Source organism: Hyperoodon ampullatus, assembly GCF_949752795.1.
Source record: "Hyperoodon ampullatus genome assembly, chromosome: 14".
Taxonomy (NCBI): Eukaryota; Metazoa; Chordata; class Mammalia; order Artiodactyla; family Ziphiidae; genus Hyperoodon; species Hyperoodon ampullatus.
The window spans coordinates 12,578,849-12,596,243 of NC_136927.1; the positions used below are offsets into that span (position 1 = coordinate 12,578,849).

The window sequence follows — 17,395 nt, forward strand, 5'->3', positions numbered from 1 at the left end:
GCAAAGGACTGGCTAACTCTGTTGTTTGGTGGCAATGCTTTCGGCAATACAGAGCTGAAGCCTGTCTTAGTTTATCATTCAGAGAACCCAAGAGCCCTTAAAAACATAGCCCAGGGCTCCCTTCCTGTTGTGTGGAAGAGTAACCCCAAATCCTGGGTTACACACGCCATTTTCCAGGACTGATTTTTCCACCACTTTATCCTGGAGGTAGAGAAATATTGCTTGGAGCAAGATGTCCCGTTCAACGTTCTTTTGCTTCTCAACAGTGCTCCAGGCCGACCCCTATTCATGGACGACTTTCATCCCAACATCAAAGTAGTGCCTCTGCCACCAAATACTATGTCGCTTATTCAACCCATGGACCAGGGAGTTATTGTGATTTTCAAGAAATATGTACGTCACACTTTTTGTCAGGCAGTTAAGGCGAGTGATGAGTCAGGAACAACCTGGCAACAATTTTGGAAGGACTTTAACATCTACAAGGCCATAAAAAACATTAACTTTGCTTGGCGTGAGGTTACAGCCATCACCATGAATGGGGTTTGGAAGAACCTTTGCCCACAGTTTGTTCACGATTTTCATGGATTTGAGAAGGTGGATGAGGAGTCCAAAGAGGTCTTCAGCAACGTAGTGACCCTCAGCAAGAAGCTGGAGCTAGATCTGCAAGAGGACGACTTCATTGAACTTCTTGCTGTGCAACATGAGGGGCTTACTAATGAAGACCTTATGGAATTGGAGGCCCAGAGAAAGGACAAAGAGAGACAAGAGGAAGAAGTAACTGGAGAACCAAAGAGATTCACGATGCAGGAAATGGCAAGGGGATTTTCTTTATCCGAAGAGGCACTGTTAGTTTTTGAGGCACAGGACCCGAATGTAGAATGGTACACGAAAGTTGCAGCGGCTGCTCAGAATGCAATCCAGTGCTACCACATCATCTAAGATGATAAAAAAGAGCTACTACCCAGACATCACTGGATCGTTTTTTTTTTTTTCAAGATGGTAGGTAGAATTGAATCCAGCAAGGAACCAGAACCCGTGTCATCCACATCAGGCATAAGTGGATTGCAGCTTGCCCTCCATCTCCTACTGCTGACAATCCTTCAGCTCTAGCATCTCCCGCCTCCTCTCCCTCCTCCAGTCAGTAACTCTTCTTGCCTGTTCACTTGATCAGCCCCTGTGTACCAGCTGTTGTACTGTATTACTGTACTTTTCAAGGTACTGTACTGTAAGATTAAAAATGTTTATTTTTTGTTTGTTTTTTATGTATTATTTGTGTAAAAAGTATTATAAACCTATTACAATACAGTACTATATAGCCGATTGTGTTGGTTGGGTACCTAGGCTAACTTTGTTGGACTTACAAACAAATTAGACTTATGAACACAATCTCGGAATGGAACTCATTCATATGTAGGGGACTTACTGTATTGGCATTTTCCCCTTCATAACTCCTGGGATCACCTCCTACTACTTGCATTCTGATCCAGGTCTTAGAGTCTACTTCTGGGGATTTTAATAGGGAAGGAGGAAGAAATAGGCAGGATGGGGAGGTCTGAGGGCAGGTAAAGGGTGGAAGCGTTGCATCCTGGGACCCCACGAGGTAAGCCTCACCCACGAGTAGGTTGTGCAGTGGTGCTCATCATTTGGACCAGCTGTGTGATGGCTATGATGTTCGGATGTAGCATGTGAATTTCTCCATCTGTGTCTGTCTTCCCAGGTGGATTATGATCGAGCACAGGTGGTCCTCAGCCCTCCACTGTCAGGATCTGACACCTACCCCAGGGGCCCTGCCAAACTACCTCAAAGTCAAAGCAAAGCAGGCTATTCCTCAAACAACCACCAGTACCCATCTGGATACCACACAGCCACCCTGTACCACCACCCCTCTCTGCAGACCAGTTTGCAGTACATCTCCACAGCTTCTTACCTGAGCTCTCTCAGCATCTCTTCTAGCACCTATCCCCCACCCAGCTGGGGCTCCTCCTCAGACCAGCAGCCCTCCAGGGTGTCCCACGAACAGTTCCGGGCAGCCCTGCAGCTGGTGGTCAGCCCAGGAGACCCCAGAGAATATTTGGACAACTTTATCAAAATCGGGGAAGGGTCAACCGGCATTGTGTGCATCGCCACCGAGAAACACACAGGGAAGCAAGTCGCCGTGAAGAAAATGGACCTCCGAAAGCAACAGAGACGAGAGCTGCTTTTTAATGAGGTAGATGGTGTGTTCGGATCATCCTTTCTGTCCTATGTAACATTTCTTTCCCATTTCGGAAATAACACATATACATTTTAGGACATTAGAAAATATAAATACAGAAATAGCATCCCTTTTTCTATGCCTGTATGGCTGCCTCTTTATGAAGTACTTCCTGTGGATCAGCCACTGTGCTAAGCACTGGTCTGGTTTGATTCTCACAACAGCCATAGACAGAAAAATGTTATCTCCATTTAGCAATAAGGAAACCTAGCATCAGATTTTGTTACTAGCCCGGGGTCAGACAATAGGTTCATACAGCTGTAACAGTGCAATCAGCTGTGACTTTGGACCTTCTTCCATGATGGCTTATGTGAAGGCTCCACCCAGCTCCAACTCCCTTAGGTGTTCATTTCTTTTCCATGCTCCAAACCTCACAGAGAGCATGGGGTGAGTGGGATTCAGCTTCTTCCCAGTCCACAGCTCCTGATTTCTGGAACTTATTTCCAAACCACAATGCCAGAACAGACAGGGAAAATATAACTTAAACAACTCTATAATTTATTATTTGACACTCATTCTGAAAATATCACCAGAAGTGGCCACAGGATGGCAATTCCTGGACGCTCTCTCCAGCAAGCAGACACAAGTTGGCCTTTTAATGCCTAAGTCATAATGTTTTTATCTTCAAGACTTATCCTTTGTATTAAGCCCGAACTCTTTCAGACTCAGCCTAGACCTGCCAAGAAGTTAGATTGGTGTCATGTGGCCCCAGCCCTAATAACTGTTTACTTCAGTCACTTCTGAGACTCACTTACCTTGAGTTGGTGACCCTTTTGCCCAGTTAACCAATAGCAGAGTATGGACAATGTGTTTTAAAAGTAACCTATGGGATATCTGATCACATCCCCCCAAACAGTCAACTAAACTCTCTCTTATGAATACAAACTCTGCCATGGTTCTGCCTGTTTTTACTCTGTATTCTCCCCAAACCCAGTGTCTTGATGACCTGCTGCTTTCTCTGAATTTGCTAACTTGATCCCCTCTATTCCTGCCAGCTGCTCTCAGTGCTGTCCCTTTGTCTGTAATAGACTTCTGAATGCCCCCCCACACACACACAATCAGTACTCCCCATCAGTTGAACTCACAGCCCAAATGTAGCCATGAGAAAACAAAAAGTCAAATTTCACGGTCCGAAGTCAAACAGTGTCTTTCCATTTTGCCCAGGTTGTGATAATGCGAGATTATCACCATGACAACGTGGTTGACATGTACAACAGCTACCTTGTCAATGATGAGCTCTGGGTTGTCATGGAATTTCTAGAAGGTGGTGCCTTGACAGACATCGTTACTCATACCAGGTAAGTTTCTTTACTATCCAGGCAAGTAGTTCAAGGTGCTTATTATTCTTTTCCAGGGTAAGACCTCAGTGACTATATTTATGAACTCTTCATAAGTGGTTAAGCACTTTGAAGGTAGAGAAACGACTGCCCTTTTTCTCTGTATTCCCAGGTGCCTATCACAATATCATGTATGTATAGTTCATTCACTCAATTCACATTCTCCCTGCCCTCCAGAAGTTCATTGATACCCACTGATTTTAAATCAGCAAGCTGCTGAGAATGGAGTTTCAGTGACAAATAATAGAATTTCCCATCCCTACGTAGATTTCTAAAACTGAGTTTTATTCTCCTAAGTTGCTATACCATTGCTATGTGTTGATACAACCAAGGGTACCAGGGGAAGGCAGAGGCAGGTGAAAGATCAAAATTTAATGTCATAATAACAAACTACATAAGAGAGAGAGATTCTTCAAATCGGTTTTTAAATCATCTTGCAAGTAACAATGGTTGATTGCCACTGTTGCCTCAGTTACCTGCTTCTCTGATGTGTCAGTTGTGGTCATTTCATTAAGTGTTTATTAATCACTTTTTATGTGCCAGGCTCTTTCCTAAGTGCTGGGGCTACAAAAGATACAAATGAATAAGGCTCAGATACACCCTTCCAAGGAAGTCTCAGATTAGAAATAAATACATTATAACACCTGTGCAGAATTAGAAAGAAGTATATAAGTAGCATAGAAGGATACCTGAATATCTCTATAAGAGAGTCAAGAAGGATTTCCAATACACGGTAGTGTCCAGGATGGGTTTTGAGAGATGCATCAAAGTTTACTAAGAAGGCAAGTGGGAAGGAAAGGGCATTGAAGGCAAATGAAAGAGTATGTGCTAAGACAGTGCTTCTAAAATTTTAATATGCATACAAATTACCTGTGGATCTTATTAAAATGCAGATCCTGATTCAATGGAGGGGGGGGCATAATACTCTGCATTCTAAGGAACTCCCAGGCGATGTTAATGCTGTTAGTTCATGGACCACACTATAAAAGCAAGATTCAAAGGAACAGATGTGTAAAAAAATCATGTTACATTTGGGAAACTTTAAGTTTGCTCTGCTGGTAAATAAAATACCAAAGAGTTGAGAGGATTGTCATGAAGGAGCTACATTGGGTATTAGCTGATGTCACTGAAATGGCATCCAAATCATAAGTGAATCCAGTTGAGCGACAATAGGTGGAAAGCAAGGTAGCAAGAAAGTGTTCAGAAACACGTAAGGGATCGAAGGCGCTGCTTTTTCTCTGCTAAAATGAGGCAGTGTTTCAATCATGACTCCCTATAGCTCTGAGTCTGCGGTAGACCATCTAAAAACAAAAGGACACGAGGGAAGACACCGAATGTTTATCACCAACATTTCAGCTGGCAGATTCCTATTGGTATAGCCATACAACCACCATATCTATCTATCTATCTATCTATCTATCTATCTATCTATCTATCTATCTAATCATCTTAAATTGTAGCAACAAGTATACTGAAGAGACCTACGAATAAGACAAATGTGACTTACATATAAAACAACTAATAAAAATATGTCCAAGGGAGGGGCTTTTTTCTTGCCTCAGAGAGCATCAGAAAACTATAGCTCTCCCTTTGTCAAGTTCTTATTTTGTATCCGTGGGATTCACTGAAGAGCCAGCCTCTCTAGAATCCATTGTGTTTTCTCATTCTCTCCATCTAGTTTTGTCGATGGATTTCCCCTTGAAGGCAGAGTAGCTCCAGAGAGCAAGAAGCAATTGTGTGTCAAGGAATACCATGGATATTTAGACTTTGATATCCTTAAGCTGGTAGTTCAGAGAGTTTCCTATAGTAGATATTAAATAAGTACTTCATTGAATGATTGATTGATTGGTTGATAAAACATTTAACTGCTTGCCACTCAAAGTGTGGTCTGGGGACCAGCAGCATCAACATCCCTTAGGAGCTTGTTAGATATACAGCATCTCAGGCTCTACCCAGATGGACTAAAAGAATCCATGATCTAGCCAGATGCTCAGGAGTTTCTTTTTTTTCTTTTCTTTTTTTTTGAATTTATGTATTTTATTTATTTATTTTTTGCTGTGTTGAGTCTTTGTTGCTGCTCACGGGCTTTCTCTAGTTACGGTAAGCAGGGGCTACTCTTTGTTGTGGTGCCTGTGCTTCTCATTGTGGTGGCTTCTCTTTTGCAGAGCATGGGCTCTAGGGACACGGGCTTCAGTAGTTGTGGGGGGTAGGCTCAGTAGTTTTGGCATGCGGGCTGTAGAGCACAGGTTCAATAGTTGTGGCACATGGGCTTAGTTGCTCTGTGGCATGAGGGATCTTCCTGGACCAGGGAGCGAATATGTGTCCCCTGCATTGGCAGGTGGACTCTTAACCACTGCACCACCAGTGAAGTCTCCTCAGGAGTTTCTTATACATACTAAAGTTTTAGCCCTATCTAGCGTCTTGTTGAATCATATCCTACTTATTTCAAATAAACAGTTCTAGAAGGGAAAGGAAAGTACCAAGCTCTGTCAGGTTCTTACATTAACTCATGTAACCTTCACACATCTCTATAAGGTAGGTGTTGATGTGCCTGTCTGTTAGAGGATGAAGCTATGACTCATAGAGGTGAAAAGTATCTTTCTCAAGATCACGTATTTAATAATTGGCAGAGCCAGGATTTAAATTTGGAGTTGACTCCAAAACTGAAGAGTTTTTATCCCCACCTGACTTCCTCCCTGCTGAAGCACCAGGCTTTCTACAGTGGGCCATGTCCATTTCAAAGTCATTGAATTAAGAGTCAGTAGCATTTGTTATAAATTCCAGGGGATCTTTCAGTTTGTGAGTGGGGGCTCAGAGTCAATTAATTTTTGTTACCATTGACCTGTGAAGAATCTTTATGCCTGCTCCAAATAACTCAAATCTCATTGAATCCAAGAAAAATGGATTTTATTTTATTAATTTTATTAAAGATGATAATTCTTGGTCCTGAATTAATTTTAAGATGTAATTGGACTTGTCCCTGTGGCTGATGCTCTAAACCTCTCAGGAGTGTGCTTTTGGCAGATGTGAAAATTGTCATCTGAAAACAATTCAGCATAATGACCAGCCCACTTACCACAAAACCAAGAACACAGAAGTTGTAGGTTTCCACTCTGTTTCAGACACCTGCATTCCTATGAGGCCAATTCATTGTGGCGGTAGGAATCCTCTTCAAAGAGAAGGGCATGCTTCTTCATACTCATCCACTTTGTACCTTTGACATTCTCCTGATTGGTTATCTCCTTGGATTTTACTTTGAACCCCAGTTTTACTCAATTGGGGTTTGTTGGCATCAACAAGACTGAAACGCAGATTCAAGGCCACCTATTTACTTGTCCTGCTGAGCTAAAAGTTACCTGGGATTATTTCCCAAGTCAATTCTTAAATTTGGGCTCCAGTCTGTCATGCAGTGTGTCTCCTGATAGCCTCCTCTGTTTGCCTGATAGTTTGTTTTAGGAGGTCTTTCACATTTGCTACCTCATTTAGGCCTCTCAATATCTCTGTGAGAGGGAGGAAGTTTTATACCTAGATGAGTTAGGCAGATGCCTAAATGGGTCATTTTGAGGGCACTGAGGGACTCCATTCTCCACATCATTCTTCCCACCTGGGTTCTTCAGTGGATGAAAATCCTTTCTTTTGAGTTACAATTGCTGCATGATACAGTGGGGAAAGTGGAAAAGCATGTTTTGAACTCATAAAAGGTGGGGTTTGAATCATGATCTGGTTACTTTCTGAGCTATATAACCTTGGGCAGATCACCTGACTTCAGTCTCCTCTGAAACCAGAAATACCTTCTTCAGAGGGTGCAGCCACGTAATAGGAGAGCATATCCAGTGTTGTGCTTGCCTTTCTCATTCCCATGGCCTATTTATTAGGGTATCACGCATTCACGCTTGGTTATTAGTAACTAACTAGGCCCAATTTCCTTCTTGACAGAGGGACCTGGAGTAACAGAAGCTTCCAGCTCCTGGAGGAGGGAGAGGAAGGGCTGGTGAGAGGCAGGGCAAGTCCCAGAGGGGGATCTTAGAGATCTAAAGACCACTTTGCCTGAGTCCAATCTTGAAGAGAGCCATGGCCTTGCCCATTTCCAAGATGAGGAAAAAGAGACCCGAGGAAGTTAAAGGATTTCCTCAAGGTCATCTAGCAGCCACTCCTGGAACTTTGGCGCCATTCAGTGTGCCCTCTCTGTAGGAACCTTGAGGTTTGTCAGTACCTGGGGAATTACCTATAAGAGTCCAAGGAAGTGTATTTGCACTGATGACCCAAAAGCCAGCCAATGGGGGTCTCTTTACTTTAGCTTATACTGAGCCCCTATCATCCTCAATGCCAGGCCTTAGGTTCTGGGAATCAGGTCCCAAATACTTCCTTTTCCTTCCCCATAGATTTTCGAGACATGGGCTGGGGAGCATGGACTGGTTCACTAGAACACAAGGCAGCCACCTCTTTTGATCATTTCAAAGATGGTCTTAAGCCTGACCTTGCTCCTTCAATGTAATTTCCTTTCTAGAATGAATGAAGAACAAATAGCTACCGTCTGTCTGTCGGTTCTGAGGGCTCTCTCCTACCTGCACAACCAAGGAGTGATTCACAGGGACATAAAGAGTGACTCCATCCTGCTGACAAGTGATGGTCGGGTAAGATTTTCATGTTGGGTCCCTCTCCAGTTTACCTTGTCATTTCACCTGTCACAGGTATTATATTCCTAAGAACACTTTCTCATAATTCTAAATTTCCTTAGTCACAAGTCACCTACTCCCCTTCCCAGGAGGCTTTTGAAAAAGAAATTACCATCCTCTGTGTCATCCTGTTATTCAGAACTATCTGTGAGCTGAATTTGACGGATAATTTTCTGCCTTAACAGTAAGTGCAGGAAGTAATAGAAACTATAGAAATTTCTTTTATTTTTCTGCCACATTCTTATTTTCATTGGTGGAGAGAAAATTACTTTTTTAGGACTGTGTCCACCCTGTTCGTGTGACTACGCATGTCTGTGGTATCTCTCAGAGTCCCTGCAGGAAACAGATGACAAATTCCAGTGCTTTGAGGAGAGTTTAAAAAAGGTGTGGGCAGATGAGATGTAGAAAAGCCAAAAGGAACTGTCATGAGGACCAGCATAGGTCTCTAGAATGGAACACCACTCTTATTACCCCATGACTGAAGAGGTGAGGCGCAGAACTAGTTACTGGAATCTTGAAATAGAGATTGTTGTGTGAAGAGGGCTACCTGGCAGGAGCTCTGATCTTCAGTGGAAACCAGACCATAGTGAACCTGCTGTATGGGAGCTGGGCCAATAAGTACCCGAACCTCACTCTGCTCCTTCCTTCCAGTCTCCTACTAGTGCTCCCCATTGACTGAGTCCAATCAGAAGCCATCAATGGTCAACACAGGTTGGCTTCCCAGGGCTCAGGGCTCCCAGATCTGAAAGGACAAACAGAAGATATCCATCACACTAGTGTATCCCCAGGCCCAGATATCTGCATTTTCCATCATTGCAGCCTGCTCAGGGGATTCACTTGAAACTCATCAGCCACAGCAGATAGAATACAACAGCCAAGGAAGGCATGAGTTGACATTCCCAGGAAGGCTTAGTTAGATGGAAGAGTTTTGAAGCATAGATATTTTTTTCCCTATTTAGACCCTTTTAATCTTCCTGAAACTCCCAGCAGATGTAATAGCCTTGTGATGAATGGAGCCAGCTGTCCCTTTAATGCACCTGTCTTTTACCACCCAGCATCCTCAGTCAGGTGGAAAACGTTCACGTCACATCAGAATTTGCCCAGGAATGATCAGAGGGCAACCAGAAGAAACTACCCAAGAACTTTGGCTTTTCTTCTTTTATTTTAAAAAGATTGTCAATTTTATTATGGAAAATTCAGCAAATTCAGAAAAGTATAAAGAATAAAATAAAAATCACCCATAATCCCATTCCTAAATATATATATATATATATATATATATATATATATATATATATATATATATATATATATATAAACATACACACACACAATTTACCAACTTAGTATTATGTTTAATGGACAGTTTTAAGTCCTGCTTTCTGCATTTCTCTGGCTGAATTTTTTTTAAGAGTGTACAGGAGTATGTATCAGTCAGTTTTTGCTATACAACAAACCACTCAGTACTTAGTGGCTTAAACCCAGAACCATTTATTTGCTCACAATTCTGTGAGTCGGCTTTTGCACTGACCTAGGGACAGCTTACCTCTGCTCCACGTGACATCAGCTGAGCTCACTCTTGTATTTGTGGTCAGTTTGGGGTTGACAGCCTCAATAATTAGCCTGGTGGTTAGCTGGATCTCAGCAGTGGTAGTGGAGGTAACTGGGCCTAGATGCAAGGAGTGGGGAAATAACACCATTAAACACCACTGCCTCTTGATGGGAGAAGATGCAAAGTTGCATCCAAAGGCATGTGGATACAGAGAGGGGAAGACCATGAGGCCATTTTGCAGCATCTCCCATAGAGCAGGGGAGCTATAGGAAAAGGACTAGAACTTTCTCCTGGCCTGACTCAGAAAAGCACCAGGGCAAGGTCCCATGGCCTGAGAACACAATCTGCAGAGCATTGAAATGGTCCACAAATTGGCTCCGGGGACTGGAGCTTACAGGAAAAAAAAATCAGGACAGTTTCTGCCAGGCTTTCTTTCCTTATTTTTAGAGGTTGAGGGTGTAGGCTCACCCTTGCTGTGAGTACCTGTCTGATGTCAAAATCAGATGTGAGACAAAGACAGTTCATTATTTAATTAGCTTACTTAAAGATCTCCCCTCCCCACAGTATATGAAAGGCTAGATCATTCATTGTCCTCTTGAGGGCAGAATCTCCGTTTCAAACATTTCTTTAGTTTCCACGCACCCAGCAGAGCTCACAGGGACTGGCACATCCTCAGTGCTTTCAGTCTGAACGGTTTGTTCACTCACTCATTCAATAAACACGAGCTAAACATCATTCTGTGCCAGGGCAGTGCTAGGTCCTAAGGATGAATAAAATAAAATCACTAATTTCATTCAGTTTATTTGGAGAAGGGGGCCGTGATAATAAACAAATAGGTAAACATACAAATAAAATCACCACCAGATTGCAGGGTGATACATTCTAAGTTTTCTATGATTAGTTAACTTAAGTAGAGTAAAGAAGGTGGAGGGTGGAGAGTAGACGGTCTGTAGGTGCCAGTCAGAGAAGGCTCCTCCACAGTGGGGTGGTGACAGCAGAGACACATGAGGGGCGGGGCCTGTGGCCTTCAGGGATGAGAGTGTTCCAGGAAGAAGAAACACAGCATGTGGAGTGGAGCCTGACTCTCGGCCACATTGGCCAGTGTGAGCTCATCCAGATTTAAGAACAAGGTGCCATATTGACTCCAGTTTCTATAGAGAAAGGAAACTTTCTTCCTTAAAAAAGAGAACAGAGATGGAGTGTGACTACTCCAAGAAAAGGCTGAGAGTACAATTTATACTAATCTATTGGAGCTTTTATAGCGTTCTATAGTGCAGAAGACATATTCACTTATTAGCATAATAACAAATCAGTCACCTTAGGTCTTATGTCAAAAGTTATTTTCACATTCTCACATGACTCTGAGAGTTGGCTGGGCTCAGCCAGCCTGTGCTGTTCTGACTTGTTAGATGGTGCATCTAGAAATCTTCCTCAGGCATATGTCAGGAACGTAGTGCTGACTGTTGGCTGGATGCTGAGCTGGAACTTCCCACCAGAACACCTACCATGTGGCCTTTCCATGTGGCCTTCCTTACAGCATGGAGGCTGGATTCCATGAGTGAGTGTCCCAAGAAAACAGGGTAGAGGTATGGCATTTTTATGACCTCAAAGTCACATAGTGTCCCTTTTACCATGATCACAGCCCTCACAGATTCAGTGGGAAGGAACATGAAATTCTCCTGAGTGGGAGGAGAATTGAATCACATGTCAAGAAGATCTCATGGGCTGGACAGTATTGTTGTTGGCATTTTTGGAAATATTGTCTGTCACACAAGGTGTGCTGTTAGGAGATGTTCAATATCATCAGCCCTTAGAGAAATGCAAATTAAAACTATGAGATATCGTTACACACCTATAAGAATGGCTAAAATGAAAAATAGTAATAACACCACTAATTCATACAATGCTGGTGCAAATGTAAAATGTAGAGCCACTCTTGAAAAATGGTTAGGCAGTTCCTTTCAAAACTGAAAATGGACTTACCATGTTACAAGCAATCTCACTCTTAGGCATATATTCCAGAGAAATGGAAACTTATTTCCACACATAAACTTGCATACAAATGTTTATGGCAGTTTTAGTCATCATAGCCCGAAACTAGAAAATACCTAAATGTCCTCCAGAGGGTAAATGATTAAATGAACTATGGTGTATATGTACCAGGGAATACTACCCAGACAAAAAAATAAATGAATGAGTGACACATGCAAGAACTTGGATGAACCTCAAGGAAGTTATACTGAGTGAAAAAAAAGTCAACCTCAAAAGGATACATACTGCATAATTCCATTTATGTAACATTTGTGAAATAACATAATTATAGAGATGTACAACATATTAGTGGTTTCCAGGGGTTAGGGATTGTAATTGTGTGGCTGTAAAGGGGTAGCACCATCACCTTATGGTGATGGTACAGTCGCGTCTCTTTATTTGTGACAGTGGTTGTGCAAGACTACAATGTGATAAAATTGTAGAGTACACACACATATACACACATACACACTACATACACAAATGAGTTCATGTATAACTGATAAAATCTGAGTGAGCTCTATGGACTGTACCAACATCAATTTCTTGGCGTTGATATTGAGCTATAGTGCATAAGATGCTAACGTATCGGGAGGACTGGGTGCGCATTTCTTTGTAACCTCCTATGAGCCTATATGGTATTTCGAAATAAAATATATATATTTTTAAAACAGTGAATTGCTCAGGTTTAAAAGGATAATTCCCTTCTGGCCTCTACAAAGACTACAAGGGAAATGTTTTGCTATCAACTGAAAAGAAATCGTTCACTCTTTGTCCATGATAGAAATAATATCTAGGGAGTCACTAATTTGTACTAAGCAGAGGTGTTTAAGGAGTGGTGTTTGGGGTTTGAAAGGGAAAATAAATAACATGTCATAGAGTGGTTTCAAGAATTACATGAAGTAATTAGTGTAAAACCATAAGAGGTAAACCAAGTACACAGTAGATGCTCAGAGTGAAGGCAGTCCCCATGCCCTTGCAGTTAAGGGTTGAGTAAATTCCTCTACGATTTTTCCTTGGCCTGGGGCTTGCATTTAAGAGATGATACTTAGGGGCCACTGGGCAGTGAGTGACCAACTTTTATCAAATTCATTGGCTGAAATGGAATTCAAACCCATGACCTCTTAAGCCCAATGCATCTATTAAAAAGAGGAATTTACAAACAGTCTTTATGGTTTTTCTTTTTATTATAAATTAGTTGCCACACTTTAAGAATTAGGAGATTTCACGTAAAATTTCAGATTCCTGTCTCCCTTGAAAAAAATCAAAGTGTCTGGCAATACTGTGCCTGACTTCACACATGGCAGTAATGGAGGTGGTGTGATGAGGGTGAATAGCACTACAGTGGAAATGTTGCTGGAGCCCCACCCTTATCTTCCCATTTCAGTGCTCGCTAACTCCACCTCCAAATGCCACCACCTGCATCTTTTTGCCTGGGGACTTCTCTGGCTACTGTAGTCTGCTCTTCCAGCACAAAGAAGGCTAGAAATTCCAGGAAATTAACATTCGTGCTTCCCGGGAGCAGCCCTGAAAAAGTGATGGGAATTGGTATATAATACCCCAGTTCTCTCGCCCTTGGATGGAATAGCTCTGAGACACATGTTCTACACAGTCTCCCAGATGTCTTCAGCAGGATTAAGCTCTAGTTCCCATGGTGGTAACTTCCTTGCTGATTAACCCTTGACTGACTGCCTTCCCCTCCCTGTTATACTACCCCATTTCACTGCTAGTGTTTCCTGTATCTCCCCAATACATGACTTACACTGAATCCTTGTCTCAGCATTTTCTTCTGGGAGGGGGCCCCAAACTAACATAGCACCCATAAATAATAAATGTTTGTGCCCTTTCTCCCACAGAATTTGAAGGGAGGATTAAAGGACAAATAAGGGGCCATAGACGGAGCCTATGAATGTTCCACACCTTCTCTACTGGTCCCCTGACAATCAGCTGGAAGTTAGTGTCTCTTTACCAGGGACGTGTGTGTCCCTAGTTTTCCATTGTCTCCACTGGCCCATTTAATTCATTGGTATTATTAGGTTGGCCAAGAAGTTCATTTGGGTTTTTCCATTAGATGTTACGGGAAAACCTGAGCAGAATTTTGGCCAACCCAATATTTTCCTGGCTCCTTTAGCCATTTGAATTTTGTTGTCTCTCAAATTGCTAGAATTTTACAATTAGAAGAAAACCTGAAGATTATCTCCCAGAAGCTCTTCTTAAATAGAGACTTGGGCATATTAAATAGTTTGCTTGAATTCATTCCTTTCCAGTAGTCTCTGAGATACACCCAAACACTTCCTCCACAGAAGTTATTTTCTAATTCAGGGAACACAGCATGAAAAGTCAGGACACCCCAGGGTTGAGTTCACTGCTAAAACTGTCACATAGTCTTGGGCAAATTCCTATCGCTCTCTGTGCTGTGCCAAGTGGCAGAGGGGCTGACTGAGGCTTCTAGGCTGTTCCAGCTCAGCCTCTATGATGCCTTCCCTTTCCTCTTGGGTTTGGCTGCTGAAGAAGTGGGTCTTCAGCTGGAAGCACCATCATCAGTCTGGCCCTTTCTATTACCTCGGTTCCTTTGTCCCTGGTTCATTGTTCTTCTCAAAACAAGTTCTCAGATTTTAGTGAGCATCACAACCACTGGAGACCTTGGCAAAAAAACAGATTCCTGGGCCCTTCTCTCAGAGATTATGATTCAGTCAGGCTGGATGTATCTCTGAGCAATTTCCAGCTGATGATACACACTTGAGTACCATTGTCTTATATGAAGAACCCAGGAACCAGGCACAAAAGTAGCCATCTTTCTGCCTTAGCAAAAACCTGGAGCAGATGCAAGAATTCTTTAGAGCATACGCAATTTACAAAATGAGGGTTTTACATTTTATTTTAAACCTGTAGCTATCTTGTGGGTAGATTCTCTTTTGCTCCTCCTCTTGCAAATTTTTGTGGGGCCCCTTACTCCTAGCCAGGATGCATTGAGATGGGTAACATCTCAGGTTTAAGTAGAAGCTTTGTCTGACCTCTGAGCTCTAGTTCCTTGTCTGGCCCCTGTGGAACCAGCTACATCTCCTCTTAGGGGGCAGGCAACATGCTTGCTTCAGTTCTCTTAGCCTAACTGCATTTGTGAGACAAAGGTGGTTTCCTACGTACCCACATTGTACAATCCTACCTAAAATAAGGCTCAGCTTAAAGTCTATGTGATTTGCTTTTGTGTGTGTGTGTTTGTGTGTGTGATTTGCTTTTAATAACTGCCTACAATGCTTTATTATACTCATTACCTGAGTTCTTATTATCTACTTTCAGATTTATTTGGACAAATGTGTGCAATTATGTTCTTTTAGAAAATTGTCTCTTTTATGTACTTGGATGAGTAAAAAAATCATGCAAAAACACTTATACTCCTACAACAGAAGAACAGGCCTGGCTTCCAAGTGTTGAGTTTCAATTTCTCATCTTATATTTTGTCAGGGAGATAATTATTAGTCTGTCAGGTTTGGTATCTTTTTTTTTTTAATGTCTGGAAAAAGAAAGCCACACTAGAGATATTGAAATTAAAACTGCCAATACCAAAATGCTGATACATTCACCTCCTGAATCATTCAGGTTTCTTAATTTTACGGGTAAATGAAATATATTGGCAAAATTTTTCCTCCTTTACTATCTGTGTCATAGGGTTGAAAACTTACTCAGGCTTGAGCTTTGAAAATAACCACACACACACACACACACACACACACACACACACACACACCCCACACACACAAAAAAACTAACCTCAACTTCTTCACAAAGCCCCACTGACTAGAATTTTTTTTAACTCTATTTTAATTCAGTCTATTAAATTTAGTCTGCTTAAATAATTTAAACATTGTTTATCAGAGTTCAGTCACATTATTGTAAGGTTAACTGATACCTTTAAACCCTCAGTCTTGAGGTTTGGCCACCACCTGCTCCTTCTTTCCACCTCCCACCCCCATCTTCCTCAGGATGGAGACAAATGTGGGTTATGGAACCTCCGGGTGAAGGAGATATGATCCATCTTCTTGTTTCTCGCTGGTCCCTGCCTTGGCGTGACAGCCTCTTCTGCTACCTGTACTCGTGGCCAGTGAGCATTAGCTGGTCCCATCAGCTGCTGGTCTTTTCAGGAAGAGGCTTCTCTGCAGTATTTTACTCCAGCCTCTTTCCTCAAGTCTTGAAAGCTATCCTTGAGACTGCCTCTCATGTCAAACATAGGCTTGTGCCTGGCACTTCCCTGTTCCTTCACTGAGATTTGGAGGAGCTTCGGGAGCCCTGCAAACCACACAAAGGCCATGGAAGCCAGTAGCATTGTCTCAAGTTCATTTCCACCCACTCTGTTGTGCCATCTCTCCATGGAGGCCATGTTGGGCATAGCCGAAGCTGATGTGCAGCTGGTATTCACCAGTGTATCTATACCCATTGTTAAAATGTTGCAATATTCTCATGCTTGTTGGTTAATAGCCACTGTTTCCAGTCATTGGAGTATTATCCCCTGTGACCCCAGCCCCTTACCAGGGCGCCCCTTGCCTCATTAAGGATGGTAATGCCCACAGGATAACTCCAGAACAAAGCTCAACTTTATGTCTAGATTCTGATTGGTCTAGATGAATCTGGTTATTAAATATTTTTAATATTACCTCTGAACACAGATGCATGTGGCTTCTCTCCCTTGTTTGTGTGGGGATGTATGCTACTCAGATATTTCTGAAGCACACCACCATCTTCTCGGGGTGGTAGGAAATGGTGTATAATAAAGAGTTGGGGCCTGACATAAGTTACTGCTCTTTGTCCTCTTCTGCAAATAATCCTTGGCTAAAAGTGATGGACTGTAGGGCTTTCACTTCTCAGAATTGTAGACGCCTTTTACAATAGGGCAGCAAGGATTATGGACCAGCTACCATGGCCATAGGGCACTCTGTTTTTTTTTTTAATGTATTATTCTTTTCTTTTTTTGGCTGCGTCTTGCAGCTTGTGGGATCTTCGTTCCCCAACCAGGGATTGAACCCAGGCCCTAGCAGTGAAGGAGCCAAATCCTAACCACTGGACTGCCAGGGAATTCCCAGGGCACTCTTCTTTATACCACATGGAAATTCTGTGATCTGACACATGTGGGCTTGATTCTTGATGTTCCAAAGCAATTGAGAAAAATCATCTCTCTGCTAAACCATATTTCTCTAGCATTCCATCTGGTGCAATCTAAACTGAAGGAGTCCCATCCCAAACCATACCCCACTAGTCTTGGCCTGATTAGAGAGCAGATTATGAACAAGGAAATGGAAAAAGAAAAAAATAATAATTTCCAAAACATTACCTCCATTTCATCTGTCTTACAACTTTGATTCTAGAAACAGTTGTCTTCAGTAAGTCAATGATGGTTTCAGAAGGAGCACCAATGTGTTTTCTATCATGTGATCTGTTGTCCCATGTATGTATGTATGTATATATATATGTCAATATCAGATAATATCAATCTAGTAGCATGAGCTTTTTGAGTATCTACTGTTTTCTCAGCTCTTAAGGAACACAACAAGGC

At 42.3% G+C, this 17,395-nt stretch overlaps 1 protein-coding gene across 1 annotated transcript in view; it reads left to right on the forward strand.

Annotated features, from left to right (window-relative positions):
- The window catches only part of PAK5 (p21 (RAC1) activated kinase 5), a gene marked incomplete at both ends in the record, with an annotated part of 94,779 nt that overhangs the window by 69,831 nt on the left and 7,553 nt on the right, over positions 1–17,395 (forward strand). Inside the window, 3 exons of the mRNA XM_079718826.1 lie at positions 1,718–2,209; positions 3,419–3,552; positions 8,099–8,225. Of these exons, the coding sequence (XP_079574952.1) occupies positions 1,718–2,209; positions 3,419–3,552; positions 8,099–8,225 (753 nt within the window). The remainder of the gene's footprint in view (positions 1–1,717; positions 2,210–3,418; positions 3,553–8,098; positions 8,226–17,395) is intronic.